Source organism: Nycticebus coucang, chromosome 10, assembly GCF_027406575.1.
Source record: "Nycticebus coucang isolate mNycCou1 chromosome 10, mNycCou1.pri, whole genome shotgun sequence".
Classification (NCBI taxonomy): domain Eukaryota; kingdom Metazoa; phylum Chordata; class Mammalia; order Primates; family Lorisidae; genus Nycticebus; species Nycticebus coucang.
Window position 1 is genome coordinate 22,422,288 of NC_069789.1, and position 17,057 is coordinate 22,439,344.

Genomic DNA, 17,057 nt, shown 5'->3' on the forward strand with positions numbered 1-17,057 from the left:
AGAGACTGGCCGGGGCAACATAGTGAGACCCTCATCTCTTTAAAAAAAAAAAAAAAAGGACTGTAATACCATAAGTTTGCTTAAGAAATGGAGCTTCTTTCAGCTTTTCAATGCTTATATTTTCTTATCCCCTGAGTTACTTTGAAATGTTTCAAATATGGACAGTATACATTTTTTTCAAATTATCTTTATCTCATTTGCAAAATGATTTTACTTGGTAGGCCCAGTTTCATTAGTAGTTTATTATGGTCAGTTTCTATTACAAAACAATTGACCTATAGTAATTGGCCATCTAAGAGAGGTGGAAAACAATGATAATATGATAGCAACTAATACTTTCATGGTGTCGGATCAGGCACTGTTATAAATAAACATGCATGTGGCCAGGCACGGTGGCTCATTCCTGTAATCCTGGCACTCTGGGAGGATGAGGCAGGTAGATTGCCTGAATTCACAGGTTCGAGATCAGCCTGAGCAAGAGCACAACCCCATCTCTAAAAATAACTGGACGTTGTGGCAGGCACCTGTAGTCCCAGCTACTTGGGAGGCTGAGGCCAGAGCATTGCTTGAGCCCAGGAGTTGGAGGTTGCTGTGAGCTATGACGCCATGGCACTCTACCAAGGGTGACAGTGTGAGACTATATCTCAAAAAGAAAAACAAAAAAAAAAGGCTTGGCGCCCATAGCACAGTGGTTATGACTCCAGCCACATGCACTAAGGCTGGTGGGTTCAAACCCAGCCCAGGCCAGCCAAAATGACCATGACAACTGCAGTAAAAAATAGCCAGGTGTTGTGGCAGGCGCCTGGAGTCCCAGCTACTTGGGATGCTGAGGCAAGAGAATCCCTTAAGCCCAAGAGTTTGAGATTGCTGTGAGCTGTGAAGCCATGGCACTCTACCGAGGGTGACATAGTGAGACTCTGTCTCAAACCCCCCCCAAAAAACAAACAAAATGCATATGTATGTACACACATATTTGTTTAACTCAAGCATATTTGTTTAAAGCAAACATATTTGTTTAAAATCACATACACACATACTCAATCTTCACGATGCACAGTAATCCAATGGGTACTTCTATTATGCCTGTTTTGCAGATGAAGAAGGTAGGAAGTTAATAATCCTGTCCAAGGTCACTTGGCCACTTGCTAAACTAGGAAATACTTAGTTGCCACATTTTATCTCTTTAAGTTAAAGGCTCAGAATCATCACTATGTGATTTTAATGCTGAAATCTCTCTTCTGTATGTTTTGAAGAAAGGAAACTTTTACTCAGTTATTTGGCTTCGTACACATTTGTGTGAACACGCAGGTTAAGGTTCATTTAATGATACGACTGCTTCCAATCAATGGTGGTATGCTTCGTCAAAACAACATTTAATTAAAACTTTTTTTTTTTTTTTTTTTGCTTGAAATAATTGATACTCTGTGAGGCCAGAAAGCTGACTTTGGTTTCTTCATTGAGTGTTGCGAATATGTTGAAGCCTGCACTTTTTAAATGTTTCACCATATAAATAATTGTGCTTGGTGAAAAACATTCCAGTCTCTAAAATGTTGAAAAGGCTTTGCTGTTAACATTCATGGGAGTCATCTTTGGACTAACACTACTTTTAATTTTGATTTTTATATCTTACCCCTCATCCCATTTCAAACCCAGAATAGTTAATTTCTCTAATAGATCAAAACAAGAAATCTTACGTGCTCTTTGTTTTCAGTATTTTAGTTACACACCTCCACTTACGTTTATTTTATTATGTTATATATATTTAACCAGGCTTCTAGTGGAAGATAAATGTAATCTGAAGAACAACCATCTCACTAATTCACTTACAATTTTAAGATTTTATTCTTCCTTCTTGCTTTAATATCCTAGAGACATGACTTTTGCTCTTTGTAGCTGTCTTACAACACTCTTTTACTGAGCTAGAAGTTTCACCCAGCAGCACTTTTCTTCACTTTTCTTTCGTCTCTTTATCCCTCAGTTTTTTATTTAAAATCAGGGTGTTGTAGTAAACATTCTCCAAGATCACCTTCTGAATCTGGAAAATGTATTTTCATGATTTCTTACAGAATGATTTAGATTTTGCTATTTATAGGCTTGAAAATAAGCTCTGATGTTTTGAGGGTGTTCTTTTCTTTCAGTGCTTTTCTTAAACCTTTTGTTCACATTTTGTAAATTGTGAACTGTGCATGGGTTGTGTGGCTTCTGTGATTTTTGATGTTTCCCTAAACATTTGAAGTGATTGGAAACAGGTAAGTTACTTACACTATTAAGATTGTGTGTGGGTGGGAGTGCATCCTGCCCAAAGTGGGGTGAATAGAAAACATCATTCATAAATCCTGTTTCAAAATATATTAAAAAAAAACTGGTTTTGTTGGTTTTCATACAGGATGACCCCGTAGGAAATATTAATCTGGCCATGGAAATTGCAGAGAAGCACCTGGACATCCCTAAAATGCTGGATGCCGAAGGTGAGATAAAAATTGTGCTTACTCAAGAATCTGTCAACTGCGTACATTAGTAAAACTTTATAGTAAGTTACATCTGAAGAACTTAGGATTCCTAACAAGTTTCTGTCACTGAATAATGGAAAGAAGTTTCATATATCATTTGTTAAAAAGAATTTTTTTTTTTTTTAATCCTGTCCAAAACCAAACCTATGTAGTGAAAAGATTTGGTAAAAAGTTCAGCTTTGGCTAAGAAACAGAATGCTTTCATTTATAGTTTTCAAGAGAAAGATTTCCTGTGTTTTATTTTTTTCACCAGGTAGAGACAGGTTTAGCAAACAGACCCCTGTGTGACCGATTTAAGGGAAAACATTCTTTGTTCCAGCCAGAAGTTACAGAATTGAGATACAGAATATGGAACATTTAACCATCAATGTACCATCAAAACTTGGACATTTCACGGTTTTAATTAGTCTAAATTAAATTTAGTTTAGATCTGAAGGACCTTCTGTGTATTTTTTACGTTAGCGTCACTCATTCTGGGGCTGCCCTTTTTCTGTGGTGAATTCGTGTGAGCTGTACCTACACCACGTAAAGCACAGATACGTGTGCACCATTCACTCACGATGTTTCTTTGGGATTCATTGATCACTCAACACACGTTTCCTGAACACAAGCCTCTGCTAGGCACTGCGGGAGATGTGTATCCTGCCCTCCAGGAACTTCATGTATTATTTTGTTGTTGTTATCCTTGCTCCCCAGTGATCATTGCTTTTACTAATTAGCATTGATGGGGAAAAGTGAAAGACTTGAGTATAGTCAGTCGTCAGTCTCCTGTTTCTCCTTGTTTCTGGTGGTTGTATTAGGGCTGCTGTCGTAAGTTACCACAAACCAAGTGCTTTAAAACAGCGGAGATTTATGTTCTCACACCTCTCTAGGCTTTACATCTGAAATCAAGAAGCTGACAGGGCCCAAGACCTCCAGGGGAGGATCCTTCCTCACCTCTTCTGCTTCTAGAAGCTCCCGGCATTCTGTGGCTTGTAGAGTGTCAATCTGGTCTCTGCCTCTGTCTGCACATGGCCTTTCCCCTTATTTCTGTATCTTCTAAATCACAGTTATGTGATGTATGGCCCCTCCTCTGCCGGTATGACCACATCTTAGCCTGATTACATCTGAAAAGACCTTACTTCCAAATAAGATGACAGTCATAGGTGCCACAGAATAGGACTTAGACATACCTTTTGGGGAGATACAAGACCTTTCTATTGGCTTGGCACGCGTAGTTCAGTGGTTAGGGTGCCGGCCACATACACCGAGGCTGGCAGGTTCAAACCTGGCCCAAGCCTGCTAAACAACAATGACAACTGCAACAACAGAAAGGCCTGGTGTTGTGGCGGGTGCCTGTAGTCCCAGCTACTTTGGAGGCTGAGGCAAGAGAATCGCTTAAGTCTGAGGTTGCTGTGAGCTGTGATGGCATGGCACTCTACCTCGGTCGACACAGTGAGACTCTATCTCAAACAAACAGAAAACCCTTTCAATTAGGATTCTAATTTTGCCCGTTTATCAATTTAACTATTTTATCAGGCATCTGTATTGTTGGGTCTAAATAGTTGAACACATTATTCAGAATTCTACTTACAGTTTCTCAAAAACTCTTTAAAAAGTCAACAAAATAGAAAAGTAGGAACATAGAAAATTTTCTCTTTTTCTTTGTCCATCTGTCATCTCTAATATGTGTGTGGTCTCTCCTTTCACCTTATATTGCCATACAATAAATAACTGCCCAGAGTTTTCCCACTCATACTAATAGCCAGGATACAGGAGAGGAGAATATAAGCAACATTTGATAAATTTGTCTTCCAGTTTATTAATGCCTCCCTGATATCCTAAAATTGAAGGGGGGTTCCATATTTATTTAAACACTCCCTTATGTTATAGCCAGCTGGGTCACCGTCCGCATTGCTCTGGCCCTGCCAGCGTGCTCTTCAGTTCTTTGTTTTTCCTTGGTCTCTGCGTCCTGGTCTGGGACACGTCCATTCTGTTTGTCCCTCCAGGCAGATGGGACGCATCCGCACTGTGTTCATTTCCTCTTCCCGGCCTCTTACTACTTTCGTCATGATTCCCTTTTAATGGTTTGGAAGATTCATACGCTGCATTGTTACCTTTGTGGAGTAATTCCTCGTAAGAGTCTTCTGGCGAACAGCTGTGCACTTGGCTGCCCTGCGTGTGGAGCGTGCTGGGATGTGACTCCCCGACAGACTTAACCCGTGCCTTCCTTCTGTGTGTTTGCCACCTGCCTTCAGGCTTAACCATCACTGCAGCATTGTCTGAACATTTTCTTGTTAATGCTGCTCTTTTATTGTAATGTCCAGTCCACTCTCCTCAGATAGCTCACACCTCGTGGTGAATCCTGCCTTCTGCCCCTGGGCTGTGGGCCTGACTTTCTGTCATTCCTGGTGGTTTCTCAACCTTAAGTGGGGATTTGCAAGGGGTTAATCAGCCCACTTGCCCCATGAACTGTTATTTGTAATAAAAACTGGTGAAAAACACTTTCTCAACTTAACTATCCATGCTTTTAAGAGGTTATGAAAATTGTTTTCCTGTTGTCCTGCAGGAACCCTTTTTGAAGTGAGCTCTGGGTTTAGATCTGTGGGCATCTGTGCTCTGGGTAGCCTTACACAGGGATCTTACTGGCCTCGGGGCTTGGGGCCCTCCATGTGTGCCCTGATAGACATTCCCTGGGAACGTGCTGCCCAGGCATTCTCTTGAGTTCTGGAGGCCTGATTCCCACCATGGTTGTGCCTTTCTTGCTAGTTTAGGGCACTTCTGGGCTAGCCATGCCCTTCTCTTTGGCAATTCCTTTATTTCCCTTGTCAGTTCCTAAAAGCGCACAGACAGTAATGACTTTGCAGGTGTGACTTCTTTGATTTGAGCCAAGATTTTACAACAGAAGTGTGTGGGGGCGAGGGGGGGAGACGCGTGCCTCTGACTTCTCCACGGAAGCACTTAGCACAAGCCTGCTGGTATTAGAACGTCCAAGCAGTTAACCTTCTTTTCTCCACACAGATTTAGTATGCACTGCCCGACCCGATGAAAGAGCCATAATGACTTATGTTTCCTGTTACTATCATGCTTTTGCTGGTGCACAGAAGGTGAGGATGTTAAAACATGAGTCACCGCTCACCCTTCACCTTCTGTGTCTTGGTTTTTTTTTCCAATTGTTTTCCTCTTTTCTTTTTGTTTTCCTTCTCCCCTCAGAGTAAGGAGGCCCATCTGGTTCTGAGGAGGCAGTTGTTTGTCTTCTTCAGTCTAGTTTTCTTTGAAACTCGCTTTCTGTTCTTGCAGTGGTATGCTGTTCATGTTTGTTTTCTGGAAGATTCCATACAATTCTACAGCCCCACATCCTTTCTGTTAATAGGCTCTACAAACCCAGACTGAGTTTTACTATAGGGAATTACAAGGGATAGTTTTAACTTCATTCTGTCCATTGACACAAACTCATGAACAAGGTTAAAAATCTAATTAAAAAAAAAAAATAGCATTGCCAGGCTGGAGGAAGAAAAGACAGCGGTTCATGTGGTTCTATTTTCTGTCTTCTTATTGGTATTTGGGCAACAGGCACAAATAATAGCACGATCCTCATAACCGTGAGCCATGCACGCCCCTCTCTTTCTCTATCACTCTCAGGGACTTCTGTAAGCATCGTGGTAAGTATTTCTAGAGGATATTAAAAGACCTGTCCTCTCTAAGGAATTTTGTGCTCACACAGGCCAGGGCAGGGTACAGAGCAGAAATCCCCAACAGTTATGAGGGTGGGGATGGAAACTGCACAGTGTGGCCCTGTTATGTTCCCACCATGTTACAGAGTGACCTGTGAGTGTTGCTCAGAGCAGAAGTGCCAGACGCCCTGGCAGGGTCAAAGGATGAGAGTCACGCGGAAGGGGTGATGAGCTCTGGTCTGCAGCAGACGGGTGCCCAGATGAATGCATTTTTAAAAACCCATCAAGGGGGTGAGGAGAAAACAAGCCCTCAGTTTGCTCATTAAAGAAACATGCCGATTCAAACCATTCTTTTCACACATCATTGCTACGCCTCGTGGTCTGGCTGAGGTTCAGCATTGTGGGCCTATGAAACACACAGAAATCGGTCAGTGTAAACCAATTTGTTCTTTCCCCTGTCCCCTGGTTTCTCCTCCTCGTCTGTGTGTGTCTGTGTCCGGTGTTATTTTCTCCCCCTTCAGACATTGTGAACACCCCCAAACCCGATGAGAGAGCCATCATGACCTACGTCTCCTGCTTCTACCACGCTTTCGCGGGCGCGGAGCAGGTACTCGACGCGTTGTCCATCAGCTGTCCTGCATCCGTGTCCGTCGTGTGTGCCTGGGTGTGGTCTCTGCGCTTCACATCTTACCTAGAAATCTTTTTAAGTGTTTTGTAATAATAACATAATGTGGCAAGTTCTAAACTGTGAATACTTGTTTTTAAAACAGCTTTAACTTACCTTAGTTTCTGAAGTGTTTTTATGTATTTTTCTTTTAAGATATTTCCTTTACTTTCTTAGTTGATTGTGGAAAAGCTTTGTGCTTTGGGATAAAAACAAACCAAGTGTCATGAGAGCTGAGCCATACACGTGGAATAGGACAGAGTTTGATGAGGAGAAACGCCGGCCTTGCCCGTGCCCACTTCTTGTTCTTCTCTGCCAGGAAATTGCCTTTACTGTTCACTGATTTGTTCTGACATCTTTCGAGGCCAGTCTTTTAAGTAAAATAGTAAGAGGGCTATTAGAATTTTTGTGTGTTAGAACCTCAGAAAAGAATTACATCCCTCAAGACAGACAGCCTGAGGAACCTCGTAGGAGGATGCCCCCATCTTTCTGCATTCTTGCCACTTTACATACTTGGAGAATCCAGATAGACCGGGGTGGGCAAAGGAGGTATTATTTCTGTGATCACTTTAAAGACCATTAGTAGAAAATGCCTGGACAACAGGCCTGTCATCAGACCAGTTGGGACTTTGGAAGTGAAGCTTGGAGATAGTCTGGAATATGTGTTTGTTTATGAGGGCTGTCCAGAAAGTAGCCAGCCATACTTAGTACTAACAATGGCTGAATACTTTCCTGACAGGTCTCATTTTGGGGACCCAGTCATTTTTGCTTAGATTTGCAAAGGCTAGTTTTACTCCAGAGGTTTCCTCCCCCTCGTCACGAGATCAGTGGAGACTTCAGAGAGCCACGATCTTGGTCTCCTTGCTGTTTCTGTTTCCGTTACTAACTTGCTTGACGTTTTACAAAGCTTGTGTTTCAGACAATGGTATCCCCCGTTATTCCCTACAGTATAATCAGCCCACCGTGTCTGTGTGAAAACTGTAATAAAAATGGTGTGAAATGCCGCAGAGTATGAAGAAGCCGCGCCCTCAGTCTTACCCCACCTTGACCTTGACTCAGCACCGTTTACAGCACGCCGTCTCCTCCGTCTCCCTCGTCCCCTGACATGTTCTGTGTGTGCAGCCCAGCACCAGGGCTGTCCTGTTTACCTATTGTGTTTTACAGGCTGAGACAGCGGCTAACAGGATATGTAAGGTTCTTGCTGTGAATCAAGAGAATGAGAGGCTGATGGAAGAATATGAGAGGCTAGCAAGTGAGGTAAAGGAACCTGGTGACCACACTCACCATCCACACCCACCCCGGGGGTGAAAATGGATTGTCCGTGTTTTTTTCTTTTTTTTGCATTTTTCATTTCAGATAGGCTGAAAGTAGGAAAATGTATTTGATCTCCCAGCTTGTTCATCTTGTAGGAATATAACTTAATCACTGGTACAGACGTAAGCCTGATGGTCTTCCCAATCATCCCAAAGCAGAGAGTTTGCAGGTTTTAAGACAGCAGAATGTGCTGCGATCCTAGCACTCTGGGAAGCTAAGGTGGGTGGATTGCTTGAGCTCATCGGTTTAAGACCAGCCTGAGCAAGAGCCTGTCTCTAAAAATAGCCTGGTGTTGTGGCAGGCACCTCTAGTCCCAGCTACTTAGGAGGCTAAGGAAAGAGAATCATGTAAGCCCAAGAGTTTGAGGTTGCTGTGAGCCATGAAGCCACAGCACTGTACCAAGGGTGACAAAGTGAGACTATGTCTCAAAAAAAAAGATAGCAGAATGTGATTCTATGCTTAGCTCTGCCCCTCCAGTGTCAAATGGCCCTAGACAGCATTGCATTACAGGCAGTCCCTTGGTTATGAACGAAATAGGTCTGTAGGTTTGTTCTTAAGTTGAATTTATATGTAACAGGCTTGTAAGTGTGAATCATACATTGGTCAGATATTGCTAACTCAGGGATTTGCTGTCAGGGCCCCTGTTTGTAAGTGTGAGCTGTACATAAGCTGGGTGTTCATAACTTGGGGAGTGCCTGCACATGGTCTTTTTCCTGCTTCATTGGCTGCTGACATCACGTGGGACACAGTCCCTGTTCAGAAGCCTGGCTCCACGCACAGAAGAAGGGTCCCAGTAACTTGCCCGTCCTGGTGTGGGGAGGTTTCGCAGGCACATCTGGGGAGGATACAGCCCTCCCCCTCCCCAAGAACTTGGGTTTCTATAGTGCCAGATTCTTGGTTAGAACAGCACTCTCTGTGGTGTCCTCTTTTTGTTCTTATTATAGCATAAATAGCAAATAAACAACTCTTCGCTACCTCGGCATTGTTTTCCCTGCTACAAGTAGGAAAAACAGTGCTGGGATAAGTGAGGTCCACAGCCGCATCCTCTCCAGATTGGACTCAAATGTGGTCTACATTAAGACCAAATAATTTTTGTTCTTACTTTTAATTTAGCTGATCGTTAGTCTGTACTGGGAAAAATATCAGGACAGTTGGAATAAATCTCCCCAAATAGTGGTTCATATTAGTCCAATCTAATGATACTGAATTTTTTTTCATTCTGCTGCTATAGAAAAATTTTATTTGGGGCCAAGTGAGGTGGCTCCTGCCTGTAATCTTAGCACTTTGGGAGGTCAATGTGGGAGGATTACTTGAGGTCAGGAGTTAAGACCAGCCTAGGCAACAACAAAACCCTGTCTGTACAAAATAAATTTAAAAAATCAGTCAAACATGGTAGTGCATACCTGTGGTGCCAGCCACTTGAGAGGCTGAGATGGGAGCTCCCTTAAACCCAGGAGTGTGAGGCTGCAGTGAGTATGGTGATGCCAGCTCTATCCTCCAGCCTGGATGACCAAAATCCCATCTCTTTACAAACAAAAATTCACTTTTTGATAGTTTTATAAGCCTCAGGGTTGAAGCATGACCAGGGATCTTTGGTAAGTCCAGCCTTCCTTTACTTACTTGGTCCTTCATTGATCCCACAACCTTTAGACTATTATAGATATGTCACCATTGTAATTATTTTCTCCTTTAATCTGCTGTCATTTCCCAGGTGATCAGTAGACAGAAATGTAAATGATGACGTTTTCAGCAGTCATTTCTAAGACCTGGGTAGGCGTTCTTCAAGAGAAGGAGTAGTAGTTTGTCCTTTGGAATTCACTGCCATTTTCACTGCAGATTTACTTAAAAGCTAGATGTTAATGTATACTTTGGCATTGAGTGAGTGCCAGGCTTAGATTTGTAGAGTAAATACGTTCACTAGATTCAAGCTTATTTTTTAAAAATGCGTTGTAAGTTGAACCCAATTTGCTGAATTTATTAACTACATTTCTACCATGTTAGGTTTTTTTGTTCTTTCTTTTTTTTTTTTTTTTTTCTTTTAATTTGAAAACTCATCCAGCATTTGTCTGCTAATGTCTGGTCTGAGTGTCTTGTAAATGTCCCATTTTTGTAAAACACCACGTTGTGTGCTGACTTTTAGTTTTTGGCCTGCGTATTCTATCTTTGGGGGGATCCCAGCAGCCGGGGGGACCCTGAAGATTTCATTTGTGCCACCCTGTGCAGTGCCTTCCCCCCTCTTTGAGTGAGGGGTATGGTAACCACATTCCAGTAAGTTTAGGAATATTAAGCTAATCCATTCCCAGTTATCATATGCCTCTATTTTTTAACTGGAACAGTTTGCTGATGCTTTCAGCAGTATGTTTCCTGTTTTGGGAGCAGCTTTTGGAATGGATCCGTCGCACGATCCCCTGGCTAGAGAACCGGACTCCTGAGAAGACCATGCAGGCCATGCAGAAGAAGCTGGAGGACTTCCGGGATTACCGCCGGAAGCACAAGCCCCCCAAGGTGCAGGAGAAATGCCAGCTGGAGATCAACTTCAACACGCTGCAGACCAAGCTGCGGATCAGCAACCGGCCCGCCTTCATGCCCTCGGAGGGCAAGATGGTGTCGGTGAGTAACAAGAGGCACGCCCTCTTTTCTTCCTAAAGCTGCTTGATCTGGGTCAGAAGGAGGCATGGCTGTCTGGAAGCTTTTCAGTTGTGTGAGTATCATTTTGGCCATGTAACCGCTTCATTCTTGATACTTTTCTCCCTCCCACTGTGTGGTCCTTCCCTCCACCGCCATTGGTGTGTGGCAGCTTGCGCAGGGCAGGCTGAGTGACTGGCCCTCCTTCTCTTTTCCCTTCCTCCTGACCTTGCCTCATCCTCCCCCACCAGATCTCCCAGGGTCTAGACCAGGCAGCTCTCTTCCTGGCTGCTGAAACCTGCCCAGTTTGCCTTCACCAGGCCTGAATCCTATATTTACCTCCCATTTACTTTTTTGCGCTATCTCTTTCTCCTTTTCTACTGAATCATTCTCATTGGGAAGCAAGATCTTCTGTTTCCCCAAACAAAAATTAAGACCTACGTCTCCACATTTCCCAATAGCTACCGTGCTGGTTCTTGGCCCCCTTCGCAGCAAAACATCTTGAAACAGTTCTCGGTGTTAGCGATTCCCTCATCCTCACTCCTCACTTCTTTTCCCTCCAACCTGCAGTAACCTCAACTCTGTGCCCACTCCCACTGCTGCTGTTCTCGGCACTGGCGATGGCTCCGTGTTGGCGATTCAGTCGTCACTTAGTTTTACGTTCTCAGTATCTCTGGCCTAGAGCCCATTGCCTTCTTGAGACTTGTCCTGCATTGGCCTCCAGCTTTCTTCCTCCATCACTGGTGAGGCCGCCTCCACCTCTGCTCAAGATGGGGCCTTCTCCGTCCATACTTAGCGTTGCATCACTCCCGAGTCTCGGTGCTGGGCCTTCTTCCTGCTCCTGCCCCCCTCCAGGTGATCTTACCCAGGCTGCTGCCTCTCAAATCTTACATCTCCAGCTCCGACTTCTTCCTGAGTTCCAGGCTCATATATCCACCCCGATGTCTCAAAAGCTTTTAAGCCTAGCTGTCCAAAAGAGCCCCCAAAGTTTCCCTTATACTAGTAAATTGCATCACTGTCCTCCAGCCCAGGTTTTGTCCTCGATTCTTCCCTTTCTGTCATTTTCTTATATCCAGTTTCTCAGCCAGTCCCATCGGCTCTTCTTCCAGAACGTATTTTAAATAAATACCCCTAATACCCTTCTCTTTACCCCCACTGCCCTTGGCCCATGCTAAGCTACTATCATCTCTCCTTGGGCCCTGCACTGGCTCTCCCTCTAAAATTCATCCCCATACAAAGTCTCTGTCATCTTTCAACAATATAAATCCAATCTTGCTGTCCTCTCTCATCTCAAAACCCTCCAGTGACTTCGCAAAGTCTTTAGAGTAAAATCCAGGTTTGTTACCCTGGCCTCCAAGGTCCTATATGGTCGGACACCCGTCCCCTCTGCTTTGCTGATGGTGTTCTAATTCCTCTGTCCCGGCTCCCTCCAGCGTGGCCGCACTGGCCTGCTGTCCCTCCTGCTGTTCTACTTCCTCTGTCCCGGCTCCCTCCAGCGTGGCCGCACTGGCCTGCTTTCCCTCCTGGTGTTCTACTTCCTCTGTCCCGGCTCCCTCCAGCGTGGCCGCACTGGCCTGCTGTCCCTCCTGGTGTTCTAATTCCTCTGTCCCGGCTCCCTCCAGCGTGGCCGCACTGGCCTGCTGTCCCTCCTGGTGTTCTACTTCCTCTGTCCCGGCTCCCTCCAGCGTGGCCGCACTGGCCTGCTGTCCCTCCTGGTGTTCTAATTCCTCTGTCCCGGCTCCCTCCAGCGTGGCCGCACTGGCCTGCTGTCCCTCCTGGTGTTCTACTTCCTCTGTCCCGGCTCCCTCCAGCGTGGCCGCACTGGCCTGCTGTCCCTCCTGGTGTTCTACTTCCTCTGTCCCGGCTCCCTCCAGCGTGGCTGCGCTGGCCTGCTGTCCCTCCTGGTGTTCTACTTCCTCTGTCCCGGCTCCCTCCAGCGTGGCCGCACTGGCCTGCTGTCCCTCCTGGTGTTCTACTTCCTCTGTCCCGGCTCCCTCCAGCGTGGCCGCACTGGCCTGCTGTCCCTCCTGGTGTTCTACTTCCTCTGTCCCGGCTCCCTCCAGCGTGGCCGCACTGGCCTGCTGTCCCTCCTGGTGTTCTACTTCCTCTGTCCCGGCTCCCTCCAGCGTGGCCGCACTGGCCTGCTGTCCCTCCTGGTGTTCTAATTCCTCTGTCCCGGCTCCCTCCAGCGTGGCCGCACTGGCCTGCTGTCCCTCCTGGTGTTCTACTTCCTCTGTCCCGGCTCCCTCCAGCGTGGCCGCACTGGCCTGCTGTCCCTCCTGGTGTTCTACTTCCTCTGTCCCGGCTCCCTCCAGCGTGGCCGCACTGGCCTGCTGTCCCTCCTGGTGTTCTAATTCCTCTGTCCCGGCTCCCTCCAGCGTGGCCGCACTGGCCTGCTGTCCCTCCTGGTGTTCTACTTCCTCTGTCCCGGCTCCCTCCAGCGTGGCCGCACTGGCCTGCTGTCCCTCCTGGTGTTCTACTTCCTCTGTCCCGGCTCCCTCCAGCGTGGCCGCACTGGCCTGCTGTCCCTCCTGGTGTTCTACTTCCTCTGTCCCGGCTCCCTCCAGCGTGGCCGCACTGGCCTGCTGTCCCTCCTGGTGTTCTAATTCCTCTGTCCCGGCTCCCTCCAGCGTGGCCGCACTGGCCTGCTGTCCCTCCTGGTGTTCTACTTCCTCTGTCCCGGCTCCCTCCAGCGTGGCCGCACTGGCCTGCTGTCCCTCCTGGTGTTCTAATTCCTCTGTCCCGGCTCCCTCCAGCGTGGCCGCACTGGCCTGCTGTCCCTCCTGGTGTTCTACTTCCTCTGTCCCGGCTCCCTCCAGCGTGGCCGCACTGGCCTGCTGTCCCTCCTGGTGTTCTAATTCCTCTGTCCCGGCTCCCTCCAGCGTGGCCGCACTGGCCTGCTGTCCCTCCTGGTGTTCTACTTCCTCTGTCCCGGCTCCCTCCAGCGTGGCCGCACTGGCCTGCTGTCCCTCCTGGTGTTCTACTTCCTCTGTCCCGGCTCCCTCCAGCGTGGCCGCACTGGCCTGCTGTCCCTCCTGGTGTTCTACTTCCTCTGTCCCGGCTCCCTCCAGCGTGGCCGCACTGGCCTGCTGTCCCTCCTGGTGTTCTAATTCCTCTGTCCCGGCTCCCTCCAGCGTGGCCGCACTGGCCTGCTGTCCCTCCTGGTGTTCTACTTCCTCTGTCCCGGCTCCCTCCAGCGTGGCCGCACTGGCCTGCTGTCCCTCCTGGTGTTCTACTTCCTCTGTCCCGGCTCCCTCCAGCGTGGCCGCACTGGCCTGCTGTCCCTCCTGGTGTTCTAATTCCTCTGTCCTGGCTCCCTCCAGCGTGGCCGCACTGGCCTGCTGTCCCTCCTGGTGTTCTACTTCCTCTGTCCCGGCTCCCTCCAGCGTGGCCGCACTGGCCTGCTGTCCCTCCTGGTGTTCTACTTCCTCTGTCCCGGCTCCCTCCAGCGTGGCCGCACTGGCCTGCTGTCCCTCCTGGTGTTCTACTTCCTCTGTCCCGGCTCCCTCCAGCGTGGCCGCACTGGCCTGCTGTCCCTCCTGGTGTTCTACTTCCTCTGTCCCGGCTCCCTCCAGCGTGGCCGCACTGTCCTGCTGTCCCTCCTGGTGTTCTAATTCCTCTGTCCCGGCTCCCTCCAGCGTGGCCGCACTGGCCTGCTGTCCCTCCTGGTGTTCTACTTCCTCTGTCCCGGCTCCCTCCAGCGTGGCCGCACTGGCCTGCTGTCCCTCCTGGTGTTCTACTTCCTCTGTCCCGGCTCCCTCCAGCGTGGCCGCACTGGCCTGCTGTCCCTCCTGGTGTTCTACTTCCTCTGTCCCGGCTCCCTCCAGCGTGGCCGCACTGGCCTGCTGTCCCTCCTGGTGTTCTACTTCCTCTGTCCCGGCTCCCTCCAGCGTGGCCGCACTGGCCTGCTGTCCCTCCTGGTGTTCTACTTCCTCTGTCCCGGCTCCCTCCAGCGTGGCCGCACTGTCCTGCTGTCCCTCCTGGTGTTCTACTTCCTCTGTCCCGGCTCCCTCCAGCGTGGCCGCACTGGCCTGCTGTCCCTCCTGGTGTTCTACTTCCTCTGTCCCGGCTCCCTCCAGCGTGGCCGCACTGGCCTGCTGTCCCTCCTGGTGTTCTACTTCCTCTGTCCCGGCTCCCTCCAGCGTGGCCGCACTGTCCTGCTGTCCCTCCTGGTGTTCTAATTCCTCTGTCCCGGCTCCCTCCAGCGTGGCCGCACTGGCCTGCTGTCCCTCCTGGTGTTCTACTTCCTCTGTCCCGGCTCCCTCCAGCGTGGCCGCACTGGCCTGCTGTCCCTCCTGGTGTTCTACTTCCTCTGTCCCGGCTCCCTCCAGCGTGGCCGCACTGTCCTGCTGTCCCTCCTGGTGTTCTACTTCCTCTGTCCCGGCTCCCTCCAGCGTGGCTGCACTGGCCTGCTGTCCCTCCTGGTGTTCTACTTCCTCTGTCCCGGCTCCCTCCAGCGTGGCCGCACTGGCCTGCTGTCCCTCCTGGTGTTCTACTTCCTCTGTCCCGGCTCCCTCCAGCGTGGCTGCACTGGCCTGCTGTCCCTCCTGGTGTTCTACTTCCTCTGTCCCGGCTCCCTCCAGCGTGGCCGCACTGGCCTGCTGTCCCTCCTGGTGTTCTACTTCCTCTGTCCCGGCTCCCTCCAGCGTGGCCGCACTGGCCTGCTGTCCCTCCTGGTGTTCTACTTCCTCTGTCCCGGCTCCCTCCAGCGTGGCCGCACTGGCCTGCTGTCCCTCCTGGTGTTCTACTTCCTCTGTCCCAGCTCCCTCCAGCGTGGCCGCACTGGCCTGCTGTCCCTCCTGGTGTTCTACTTCCTCTGTCCCGGCTCCCTCCAGCGTGGCCGCACTGGCCTGCTGTCCCTCCTGGTGTTCTACTTCCTCTGTCCCGGCTCCCTCCAGCGTGGCCGCACTGGCCTGCTGTCCCTCCTGGTGTTCTACTTCCTCTGTCCCGGCTCCCTCCAGCGTGGCCGCACTGTCCTGCTGTCCCTCCTGGTGTTCTACTTCCTCTGTCCCGGCTCCCTCCAGCGTGGCCGCACTGGCCTGCTGTCCCTCCTGGTGTTCTACTTCCTCTGTCCCGGCTCCCTCCAGCGTGGCTGCACTGGCCTGCTGTCCCTCCTGGTGTTCTACTTCCTCTGTCCCGGCTCCCTCCAGCGTGGCCGCACTGGCCTGCTGTCCCTCCTGGTGTTCTACTTCCTCTGTCCCGGCTCCCTCCAGCGTGGCCGCACTGGCCTGCTGTCCCTCCTGGTGTTCTAATTCCTCTGTCCCGGCTCCCTCCAGCGTGGCCGCACTGGCCTGCTGTCCCTCCTGGTGTTCTAATTCCTCTGTCCCGGCTCCCTCCAGCGTGGCCGCAGTGGCCTGCTGTCCCTCCTGGTGTTCTACTTCCTCTGTCCCGGCTCCCTCCAGCGTGGCTGCACTGGCCTGCTGTCCCTCCTGGTGTTCTAATTCCTCTGTCCCGGCTCCCTCCAGCGTGGCCGCACTGGCCTGCTGTCCCTCCTGGTGTTCTACTTCCTCTGTCCCGGCTCCCTCCAGCGTGGCCGCACTGGCCTGCTGTCCCTCCTGGTGTTCTACTTCCTCTGTCCCGGCTCCCTCCAGCGTGGCCGCACTGGCCTGCTGTCCCTCCTGGTGTTCTACTTCCTCTGTCCCAGCTCCCTCCAGCGTGGCCGCACTGGCCTGCTGTCCCTCCTGGTGTTCTAATTCCTCTGTCCCGGCTCCCTCCAGCGTGGCCGCACTGTCCTGCTGTCCCTCCTGGTGTTCTACTTCCTCTGTCCCGGCTCCCTCCAGCGTGGCTGCACTGGCCTGCTGTCCCTCCTGGTGTTCTAATTCCTCTGTCCCGGCTCCCTCCAGCGTGGCCGCACTGGCCTGCTGTCCCTCCTGGTGTTCTACTTCCTCTGTCCCGGCTCCCTCCAGCGTGGCCGCACTGGCCTGCTGTCCCTCCTGGTGTTCTACTTCCTCTGTCCCGGCTCCCTCCAGCGTGGCTGCACTGGCCTGCTGTCCCTCCTGGTGTTCTAATTCCTCTGTCCCGGCTCCCTCCAGCGTGGCCGCACTGGCCTGCTGTCCCTCCTGGTGTTCTAATTCCTCTGTCCCGGCTCCCTCCAGCGTGGCCGCACTGGCCTGCTGTCCCTCCTGGTGTTCTACTTCCTCTGTCCCGGCTCCCTCCAGCGTGGCCGCACTGTCCTGCTGTCCCTCCTGGTGTTCTACTTCCTCTGTCCCGGCTCCCTCCAGCGTGGCCGCACTGGCCTGCTGTCCCTCCTGGTGTTCTAATTCCTCTGTCCCGGCTCCCTCCAGCGTGGCC

At 50.0% G+C, this 17,057-nt stretch overlaps 1 protein-coding gene across 2 annotated transcripts in view; it reads left to right on the forward strand.

The window, feature by feature from the left end:
• Positions 1-17,057, forward strand: part of ACTN2 (actinin alpha 2) — an 86,254-nt gene that overhangs the window by 40,827 nt on the left and 28,370 nt on the right. Inside the window, exons 7-10 of one of the 2 annotated variants that reach the window (XM_053604817.1) lie at positions 2,387-2,468; positions 6,685-6,770; positions 7,992-8,084; positions 10,521-10,751. In XM_053604817.1, the coding sequence (XP_053460792.1) occupies positions 2,387-2,468; positions 6,685-6,770; positions 7,992-8,084; positions 10,521-10,751 (492 nt within the window). Of the gene's footprint in view, positions 1-2,386; positions 2,469-5,510; positions 5,597-6,684; positions 6,771-7,991; positions 8,085-10,520; positions 10,752-17,057 lie in introns of both variants that reach the window. The other variant, XM_053604818.1, reaches the window with a different exon arrangement.